Raw genomic sequence first — 11,174 nt, 5'->3', positions numbered from 1 at the left:
ATTTTTGGCATAAAAGAAAAATCTATAATTTTGACCCATGCAATGTATTTTTGGCTATTGCTACAAATATACCCTGGCGACTTAAGACTGGTTTTGTGGTCCAGGGTCACATATAAGCATTTATAGCATAAAGTAAATGACACAAAATCACTGTGTTCAGCAAGTTGGCATTTCAGTTTTTGCATACATTGACATACATAATATTTTAGCTGTTGGAACAATTGTTAATCATTATATACTGATAAAACCTTTAATTCAGTGTCACAGATACAGCAGTCAGTACATCATATATACTGCAGTCTTGGATTATTGGAGAAAAAATCCTATTAGACTCAATCAAGTTTGTTTATTTTAGTTTTTGTTTTGAGTGATTCTGCGAGCATCCCTTTTTTTGTCACTAATTTGCTTGTAGTCAACACATTTTCTTTTTATGCAATTGGTTTGGTGTTACAAAAATAAAATTTTGGATTTTTGTTTTACGTTATTTTAAGTGTAAGAAAATGTAGACATACTTTCTTTTTGTATTTTCTTTCCCCCATAGAAATATAGGGGTAACTGGGATTCGCTTCTCATCATGCTGTGACAAAAAAAATGCTTACCATTGTGGCTATCTACTTATATTATATAGGACATAATTGGTAACCAGATATAAACTTAAACGCTCTAAATTTCCCCAAAGTGATCAAGTCATACACATGAACACACATGTAAACAAGTAGAGTTACAGATGTGGCTCAAAAAGTTATTTTCACCACATTGTGTATCAGATCTATAGGATCTGATCTGTACTTAACATATTGAGTAACACATGTTCAGTACATATGTTAAAGAAAAATATAACACTACTCCATCAATGTAAAGAGCTTCTGTCAAAAAATTACTGAATTTGCAATTAAATTGAGAATAATCAATTTAAACTTATGAAAAAAAGTACATAAATTGAATTTGATTTAAATTGGTGGGGCATTTTCTTTCTTTGTAAATAGGCAAACCGTGAAGAATCAACATTTGTTAAAAGTTCTGAGATGTTTAGACAGGATTAACACAACCAGAAAAACATAGCTCAGCGGCATTGCATAGTATTGTATGATGCTCTAAAATTGTTTGTAATAACACAGGTGTGTTGCTTAGAGTGTTCCACAGAAAGACTTAACCTACAAAAAACTCGAACAGGTCAAAAATAATCTTAATATATCATAGGACACATTTGAAACCCATTTTTCTCTCACATAGTATCGGACACAATTTAAAGAACACTGATAGCCATCAAAATCTATAATATGAAACAAAATTCATTTTGGATTATTTCTTTTTGTAGCATTGGTGTTTTGACTAACATAAAGCAAGAAATGTAACATACGGATATATTTTGTAAGGTCATTTTGAAGTAATAATACTGTTGCCTGCAACAGTTTGTCAAATATGAGCATTTAGCAAAAACAGCAAAAACAAATATGCATGTCTCTTCAACTGTAGGATTCAACACAATAGTATAAGATTTATTGCTTGAAAATGTTTTATTACTATATGGTTTCCAAATATAAGAAGGAAAATATAACTGGTAAAAAAAAAAAACATAGTTGTGTTAATGCACTGTGAGCAGATACATTGGTCACCATGGGGCACAGTATTTATTATAAACTGGTGTAATATTCAAGACATTAAAAGATGTAATCCGACCCCAGTGTTCCCATCAGCACTGATAGTTTTAAACCTCTCATTTTTACTGATTAAAGTCCACAAATGTGTCTTAATTCTACTGGATGTAGATGTGGAGACATTTTGGGTCACTATTTTGCCAAATCTCAGCATTAAACTTCTTGTGTAATTTAAACCATTCAGTGGTGAATGGTGAACAACAGTCCTCCATTGTTTGCCATGAAAGTGTCTTTACTTTCCGTCCGGTTCGACCCAAAATGAAGCCAAAAAAGAACAAGGAAAGAACAGCTTACACCATCCAGACGCTCCGTCTGCCACTTCTTACGGATTTAGCGGAGCCCTGCTCGTTGATTTGTTCTCCAAAGAGCAGACCTTGCGCCGCCTTTACAATCTTCAGATCAGTACAAAATGAGATTAAGTTTCTCAAAAACATACCTTCATCTGTGATGAAGAAAAAAGCCAAATGAGAGGGACACCAATGCAATTCCATTGTTTTAGGAGGGGGCGAAAAGTCACATCCACTCTGATCTGACACTGCAGAAGGCCAAACTAATCCAGCTCCTCTGCGTTCTTCTCTTCTCAACATCTCTTGCTTCTCTTTGTCCCCTCATCTCGTCCCTCGTTTCAGGCTTAGTTGACAGTGAGCACCTGGTTGAGGCTGTACTCTTTGGCCTTCAGTCTCAGGTTAGCAATGCTGTTGGCCGTATTCATTCCCTGGGTGGAAGTGGTGTTGGCACAAGAGGGTGGGTAGGTTGCCATGGTGCTGAAAATAAGGTATGAGATAGTCCATTTAAATTTGAATATGTTAAATGTATTCCAAATTCAGTTAGATTCAATTGATGAGAAATAAGCCCCAAATTAAAATTAAAATGAATAAAAAAAAAATATAGAAAATGTTTATTGTTTTCATGTTAATCCAAAATATAATTTTTTAATTTTTCAATTTAAATGATAAACCATAAAAAGAAATGTAAAAAGTACTTGCTTTCTGTGGGCAGCATTTTCTGTGGCATTCGCATTGGCCCTCCCTCCGGCCTTGGGTACCAGCTTAAGAATATATAAATAGTTAATAATTCTTCAGAAATACTGCATTAATATGTATGCATTATATGTGCACAGTAATACGTTAGGTGTGCGTTGAAATTGTGCAAGCTCGTTTTACTGGCATGGTCGCTAGTCAAATGCGCATCCATGCCAGAAAGTGTTCCCAGTCGAGTTGCATATTTCAGCTGCTGGGAAAAAGGTATTTGGCCGGAGTGGCAGAGTTAGTTACTCTATATGGCTTTTAAGAATGAAGATTACTGTAAATCACAAGCAAAGTGTAACTAGAGTCACAAAAAATCCTGCCCAATGGACTTTTCTCCCTCTGAAAATCAATTTGTATCCTATGGCCCAAAGGTCATGAGGGTCACAGGCGGATTTAATATGGTTTGTTTTCAGATTATCACTTCATCATCAGGGGATTGGCCCTCCATCACTTTCACAAAGAGTAGCGGAAAACGACTTGCTAGCCAGTCCTTGTGCTACTTTGGACTATTATACCTACGCAACGCTGCTGGAAATAGCAGGGCATTGCCGTTTCTGCTTGTATTTGAAGGAAAACAAAAGAGCTTAAGAATGAAATTGTACAAAAAAAATCTAATCTAAAACATTTGGAAGAAGAAAACATGGGCAATTGGAGAAGATGAAGTCACGGCAGGAGAGCAGAGGACATACAGAGAGGAAATGAAATGTAACCAGAGCGCTCGGATGAGAAGGACTCAGAGAGTTACCTGTACGGGGCTGCGCTCCCCCAGGACAGGTAGTCGTTCGGACGTGGTGCAGGACGGGGGACGATAGGCTGCTCCATTGCCGTTATATCGCCTGAGTATGATTTGAGAAGTGAAGCGTTCTTACTGGCCAGCATTGCCCGCTCATTGCGCCGAAACTTTGCCCGTCTGTTTTGGAACCACACCTATGAGAACACAAGCCGAAATGACACAGTATGGTGGTTACTTATTGCACAGCGATTGAAGACAAATTGCAGAGGAAAGCAGATTCTTAGATTCAAAACATTAGCTGGTATAATATTGCCTGCATCAAAAACAAAAAATTGCTAGATCAAAGCTATAAAATTTCAGATGTTTTTGTGTTCTGTGACCTTAGATGATTTTTTTTTTATGCTTGAAATTGTTCCCTACTTACATGACTGGCTCAGCTATGATCAGATTCAGAAAACAGAGTGTTAAGATTGATATTAAATCAATCAAAATGCAATCAAAAACATTTTTTCCAGTTTCAAACTTAACATAACTGCATTTTGCCCTTGTAGTACAATATTTGGCTGCACTTTTTGAAATGTATCCTGATCCGCCGGTGCACACATGTACACCTTTTTTGCAGAGGACACATCAGAGGTTTGAAGAGTGAGCAAATGCGCTTGAGAAACATGGTTGAAGACAGAGCGGGAAGCCCAGATCTCGAAGCCTTGGCTGCAGCACCAGGCCTGGTGGAGGCACAGTGTCCGGTTACGCAGCGCCTGAGGAATGAGCTCAAAGTCTCTTTTATCAAAGCATTTCTGTATTGCTCCCTTTCTGGGACACATTAATTGCAGATGTGTTTGTTCTGTTTCTTTCCTTTCATTCTCCCCTTCCTTCTCTTGATCTATAAACGGGAATAATCCCATCTTTCTACAAAAACAGTCTCATTACAGGAGAATGTGGAGACTGGCTGCAGCCGACAGCATGTGTGCTGAGAGGCAGAGTGATCGGCTGGGGATTTTTAAACAATCATACTGAACTCTGACGATGGGGCCGATGACAACACCAAGCTTCAGTGTTACCATCACGTACATCTGTAACTGCATCTTTGCTGAAACCTTGAATTAGGCAAGTGGTTAAATCTTCTTTTGATTTTGGTCCATATTATTTTGAAGTATTATGCATAAAGTTCAGTATGCTTTTTTATGAAATTCTCAAAATTGATGCATTCTCTAATCAACCAGTAAAGACCCAATAGAATGCAGATGGTGATTGTGGGGTGTGAAGTTTACCTGAACTCTAGCCTCGGTGAGATTGACCCTGCGTGCCAGGTCTTCTCTAACAAAGGCATCTGGGTAGTGTGTCCGCTCAAACACTCGCTCCAGCGCTTGCAGCTGGCTGCTGTTGAACGTGGTTCTATTCCTCCTTTGTTTACGCTTCTTCTTTTCTTCTGAGTTCAGCTGCTCATCTGGTAAAACACACACATATAAAGTTATATCAGGAGATGCAGCTTTTATATAATTCAAATTTAATATCCATCAGCAGGTGTATAGTTCTCATTATGTTACTGTTATTATCATTGCCATTATTGTTATTTTGTATGCTGCTGATTTAGAAATAATAACAGATGATAAGATGTTATTCTAAAATAACATCTTGATAAGTGTTATAATTTAAAGGAAACCTTAAAAAAGATAAATCTCATTGATACATGTTTGCAAAGCATAAATCACAAACAACTATTTATTAAAATATAATATTTACATTTTTGCCTTTTGTATTTTTTACTGTGGCTTGAAAAATAATATTTAACACAAATTTACACTGCAACCAGTGAAGTGATTCTAGTTATTAACCCAGTGGGCATTACTGTACAATATATCTAATGAATAATGTTTAGTTATTTCTCACAAGACCAGAAACCCATAATAGGGGCTAATTTCCCCCCTCAAGTCATTTATAAATATAACTTTAACTTTGCTTTTCATGTCATGGATTTCTTTAGACAAACGATCATGGTTGCGATCACGTGCGATCATGGTTTTTGTTCTTGCTCATGTTTTATCTTTAGTTAGCACTAAAGGAAAGATTTATAAACAGAGAAAAGGTTTAGAAATGCCTTTGCTGTTATTTAATCCGGCCAACAGTACTGCAAAATGTCCTCTGTTTGTTTCACTGGTACTTTTACAATCAAGCAATAAATAAATAATACAACCTAGAAAAGGAGCATGTCAAAACAGGCATATTTTGAAACAATGTTTAAAGAGCATATTCCCATCAGTACTTTACAACCAAAAGCACACTTAACTCAGACTCTCATGAGACTCGATAATCATTCATCTGACAGCACAGACAAACTGCAGCCTATGGATTTGCCATCCCTTTGCTTTTCATGACAACAGTAGTTACACTACCATAATTTTCCAAAAGGATCACAAGATGAAGACTGACATTTGACCTAGGCATAGCAGGGGGTATAGGCCCTTTAGGCTTGTTGTAAAGATTGTTAAATGCCAGCATTTTATTGGTTCAATTTCAGATTGTAAAGGTCAGTTTAAGTACTATTTAAACTTCCTGTTTGCTTCATTTAAATGAAAACTCAAGTGGTTTAATGGGGCATTGGGCTTGTTATGGGGAATGCTTAAAAATGCTTCTACAAAATGAGTCCAAGAGTTTTAGGAAAAACACTGACAAATAATTCATGAGTGAATGGATTCTAACAAAATATAAAACAAGAATATTAGACTGTGTTTGAAAACCTCATGAAACCTTTTCTGATTTCCCTGTATTTGTCATTTCTCATCTTGGAACAATCCTCAAAAGATGACAACAATAAGACCATTGATATTAATACATACATTTCAGTGTGAATTTAATCAAATTTGTGGGGCAAATTTCATCAAAATGTTGTCCTTAAAAACATAAATTACTTAGCTAAACTGTAAATTATAATCTAAAACCAAACTCACGTTCTCAGAGTTTGAAATTATAGCTATGTGAATGGTGTGTGAGTATACTTGGTTTGCACACCAAAAGAGAACTAACGGGTTTAATCTTCTAACGCGCGGCTGGGGAATAAACGAAAAAACAAAAACAAATGCAGATACTGTTGACAACCCTTTCCTACTTTACGTAATAAAATGTTAATTTCAGGATAGAGGTACGGTCTTAAAATACAACAGAATCAGTTGGGGGAAAAGTTATTATTATTATTATTATTATTATTAAATTGTGAATTTCACTACTATAAGAACGGCAATGTACAAGCAAACGTGATTCTCTTAAATTGTTACGATTAATAAATAAATAAATAGCCTAATATAGAAAGCGTAATGTAAAAAGTAGGGCCTACCCGTAATATAGCCTTCTAAATTTTAGGTTAATAAAATAATTCCACTGTAACATAAGTTTGAAAGATATCAACAGGCCAAAATATTTTTTCCTATTTCCCGCAAAGCACAGAAGACACGACTTAGCATATAGGCCTATAGCTGTAGGCATAAGTAATGGGAGTTTGCTATTTGATACCATAATCGCATATGTAGGCTATGTTCTCCGGATGCAGGATAATGATGACAAATTATAGTGATTCAACGAACTGAAAAGGTCCAGAAAGTAGATTTAGTATTTTGTTAGTATTTTATTTTTTTTGTATTTTTATAGCGCCCTTTTTATCGTTCATATTTTCCTTAGACCAAGAAAACTAATAAATAAATAAAAAGACATTTGCCTGTCATTCATTTTCATATTTTCCCCCTTTGCATATGCTCTGCTAAATATTATATAGCCTAAAGCAAATTATGAAAATATAGTCGATGTCAGGAAGCAGGTTCGCGACGTTTACGGGGCCATATTTTCATTAATGCATTACGGACTGGAATGTCAACCATCATAAATTATGTACAAAATGCGTTCACGACCCATAAACTTTTATCATGCGGAATTCTTTCTTCTTCTTTCAGGAGAGAATTTTCGTATCACCTGTCTATTTGCTAATGAAAACTGTAGCTATAGTAGGCAAGTATAGCCTTTAAAAATCCTAAATTTAATTTACAGATTAATCCCGTCTCTTACTACACCACACTCAAGTAGTCATAAAATTTGACAGTTTTTTGAACGCTACCAGTCTGCTATTGTCAGTTTATTTTCTAGTGTTCAATATTAATGATTCTGCCTATCTGTCTACAACAACACTTGATTTTCTTATGGAATATGAGCAGACGCTTACTCTCCTGTTGTGTTGAATCACTGCCGCTGGTTAAACCCGGAGATTCCAGCATAGTCCTGCCCGTTTCGCCAACACTTTCGTCCGCCTGAGAACCGACAATTTCTCTAGCCTCCTCTAGATCCAACAGGTGGCTCACCGAGAAGTTCTTTTTGGCTTGCAGGTTTTCCAGGTTGGCTGTAATGGGACTCTCCAGTCTGCTGGATATGGTTGCTTGTCTGTCCATTACATGGGCATAGCTAGAAGTCATGACGCAAATACGATACAAGAGAAAAAAAACTGTGTATTAGGTTAACCAAACAGGTCCTCCTTGCGTAACCTATATTTGAAGACAAACTCATAAGAAACAGCGCCTCCAAACCGATGTCTTCTTTGCCTTTGCTGACTATGATAGCTACTTATCCAGGTGGAGCAATATTTCAACCTGGTCTAAAACTTGGTGGAACTTAATAGAACTATAAAGACCACGAAGTCTGTTGAATCCGTTCCCTCGTAGCCATATAATCTCTTTCTACAAAATATTGTTGCTTCAATAGGGGGAAAAACTCCCCGAGCTCCAAAGCTGTTGACTGAGCGCCGATCCAGAAATGCTGATGCCTTTCAGATGCATGCGTGTAAAGCAGCGAGAGGAGGCAGGACACTCCACCGCCTTCCCGAAGCCGTTGGCTCTCTCCTCTGCTCTAAGCCGTGCTCTCTGCTCACTCACACACACATACACACACACACACACGTTCTGGCACTTCAAACGGCGCGCTCACTGGCATGCAGTGGAGTGAATTGTAAATGAAAAATTGAGACCCCTGGGAGAGAAGATGGAGCTGAAAGGCTCTCGTAATTACGTGGCAAAAGACTTTGTGCTGTCTTTGACGATTAACAGCCCTCCTCCCTCCTCATCACAGTCTCCCTTCGAAGGTTAACCCTCCCCAATCTCTGAATTCCAGATATCTGTCACTTTTTATCATTTCGCCCAACAAAACTAACATAAACAATGTTAACGCGAGTGGTGGCATCTAGACATTAAGTTTGTAAGAAATGTCCATTAATTGGATGGTTTGGTTAAATACAGATGTAGTAAGATGGCATCTTTAAGTTTTTACGCGAATGAAAACGAGGCCGTATTAGGTAAAGTTGAACCATTGAGGCCATTCACACAGAACGTGTTTTTGCGTTAAAAAAATTGGAATGGGAAAAACGCCGCGTCTTTAGAACGCTGTGTCATTCGCAAAAGCGCAACAAAAAACGCAAGACGGGGTGAAAAGACGTCAGTCACATGTTTACATTAAAAACAACGGAAAAGCAGCTCGGTGGAATACAAAAAATAAAACAAAACGTTCTGTGTGAATAGCCCCTTAAGGTCCTATCACCAGTATTTTTTAATTTTTTTTGGAAAGACACAGGCCTATTTTTGATAATGCGTTCGGCGTTTTTTCATTCGCTTCCTTGCATAGCATCATTTTCATTGGCTAAAAGATGATACTCTGCCTGTAATGTTCATTGATTCGTTTGTTCAGTACCCTCAAATATATAATGTTGTTCGGCCTTCTTTCAAAAGAAATAAAGACAATTTAATTTCTCAGAAGTTTGATAATACCACTAGCCTATAAGAATACTCTGGCAACCATAACAAAGCACATGCATTAGCAGTTAATAGCCTATTTCAATGCTACAACTAACGTTCAAAGTTTTGTCATCTAGATAACTTTTTGTCATCCAGACTCGCATAGACTACGTTATCTGTCAAACCAAAAACCGGAGAAAGTTCTGGCTGCAGTGGCCTATATTCCAGCTGGGACGGGAGTAGTGTCAGACCACTTGGTGAGCTATAAACAGGGGCTTTCACAAGGTAGATGTGCATGTGTTTCAATGGCAAGAGTCTATAGGCTCCTTACTGCCACAGACATCCCGTAGCTTCCAGCCCCAGATCTGGGAAAAGAACACTTGATGCCATCAAAGGAAAACGGATTGAACCCAGATGTGCTGCTTTCGTTCTTTCCATGTATTTAATTAAGCCGCTGTTGGGATGGAGTAGACCTTTTTCATCATTAGTTCTCCCTCTACATTCCCTCAGCTGCCAGCTCCTCTACAAGCGACTTCTCTAAAAAAGGCCTGGTGAGGGATCGTGCAATAGAAGACAGTCTGTAAAACCGGTCCTTTCAACCACAACCAGCAAAACGTTTTTTAGACAAATGTCAAATCCGTGTGGCACATGTCCATCATCGCTTGAACTCAGACGTCCCATGCAGTTGAAAGACATTAGGCTACATTTGTTTTTGGCCTGTTAAAATCCAAACGTTAAAGTTTTTTTCTGTTTCAAGATGACTTTGGACCGACAACTTAAATTTAGACAAAGATTTATAATTTGGACAGCTATACCAGAAAGTGTTCTTCATCAATTTCCTTATTTTGTTTCCATTTTAATCGAATTCCATTGGTTTAAAATCCAATATTTGATCAGTGGAGTTCTATGACTTTTCCATTCATTTGATATTGCTGAGATTTAAATAAAATATAAAGATACTGCACTAAATGTTTTAGAACTGAACTAGAATAAATTACGTTTTTAGATTTTATTCATCTGCATTTTCCAGGGCAGTTTTCCAGGCCTGTAAAGCATAATCTTCCCGATATCATTGGGTTTTCCATGACCATGGAAAGTCTGTAAATAGATGGACAAAATAACGAAATGAAGGGCTATTGTATTTCGCTTAAAAAAAAAAGTAAATAAATAAACATAAATAATAATAATAATAATAATAATACATTTTAAATTATTAAAAAACCACCAAAGGACAAATCATCATTGAAATGTGTTTTGTAAATGTATTTCTTTGCCTGTTATGATTTTTCAACAGATGCTTTTATAATGTGTGTAATTGAAAACATGACTCATAACTCTGTGGATTGACATAATGGCATTGTGATAAAAACAGACTCAACAATCCAGCTAAATGCATGAATTACAAAAGGAGTGAATTAGTAATCGAAATAAAACCCAGAACAAGGACAATACACTTAAGTTCACGTCTCAGAATATATAGGCCTACATATTTTCTATCCACAGAACCATGTGATTGAAAAAACCATGACATCCTTTGAATTAAAAACGTGTGTAGCCTATTGTCCGTTTGTTTAAAATTAGCCAATTTACAGTAGTTAAAACAATATACACAATATATTCTTACACGCAAATAATAAAGAAAAAGCACTGACCAATTTGTCAGGAGATGTGTACGACCATTTTAATGCGCCTCGTAGCACACTAATTATTATAAGAATAGGAAATGGGATTTTGTTTGGTTTGGTAGTATTGTAGCAAGTACTTTTAAAATAAGCAGCGTTCTCGCATCAGTAGTGTTGAATTATTATTTATAAACACGCTTTAACATGGCCCAAGTCTGACTACACCAGCACTGCATTTTTTCAGACAATGAGAAAAATGTTGTCTTAAAACGCGTTTTACCATTCAACAGAAGTCGTCCAGTTATTGCTCACGACACCATAAACATTTAGTATATATATATATATATATATATATATATATATATATATGT

The 11,174-nt window shown here is 36.7% G+C and overlaps 1 protein-coding gene across 2 annotated transcripts; it reads right to left on the bottom strand.

Annotated features, from left to right (window-relative positions):
- Positions 1 to 1,320: 1,320 nt before the first annotated feature.
- Positions 1,321 to 8,411, bottom strand: LOC107696162 (paired mesoderm homeobox protein 1-like). Of its 2 annotated transcripts, XM_016496378.1 has the most exons (5): positions 7,627 to 8,411; positions 4,691 to 4,866; positions 3,432 to 3,613; positions 2,645 to 2,706; positions 2,284 to 2,422 (listed from the first exon to the last, which is right to left on the bottom strand). In XM_016496378.1, the coding sequence occupies exons 1-5, from the start codon at positions 7,871 to 7,873 to the stop codon at positions 2,367 to 2,369; spliced, it is 723 nt and encodes a 240-aa protein (XP_016351864.1). In that variant the 5' UTR covers positions 7,874 to 8,411; the 3' UTR covers positions 2,284 to 2,366. The 2 variants fall into 2 exon arrangements, with proteins under 2 accessions (XP_016351863.1, XP_016351864.1); XM_016496377.1 differs by lacking the exon at positions 2,645 to 2,706 and having other exon boundaries at positions 1,321 to 2,422.
- Between the last annotated feature and the right edge of the window lie 2,763 nt (positions 8,412 to 11,174).

Source organism: Sinocyclocheilus anshuiensis, unplaced genomic scaffold (assembly GCF_001515605.1).
Source record: "Sinocyclocheilus anshuiensis isolate Anshui unplaced genomic scaffold, SAMN03320099.WGS_v1.1 scaffold306, whole genome shotgun sequence".
NCBI classification, from domain to species: Eukaryota; Metazoa; Chordata; class Actinopteri; order Cypriniformes; family Cyprinidae; genus Sinocyclocheilus; species Sinocyclocheilus anshuiensis.
Note: the sequence above shows the minus strand (reverse complement) of the source record. Positions and strands in the feature narration are given on the sequence as shown.

Bases quoted from the DNA above. Each gene is read 5' to 3' on its own strand.
- LOC107696162 (XM_016496377.1), bottom strand. From the start codon at position 7,873: ATGACTTCTAGCTATGCCCATGTAATGGACAGACAAGCAACCATATCC. The intron at 4,867-7,626 runs GTAAGCGTCTGC...GTGTTTTACCAG, and splicing joins TGATTCAACACAACAGGAGA to ATGAGCAGCTGAACTCAGAA. The intron at 3,614-4,690 runs GTAAACTTCACA...GTGTTCTCATAG, and splicing joins TCACCGAGGCTAGAGTTCAG to GTGTGGTTCCAAAACAGACG.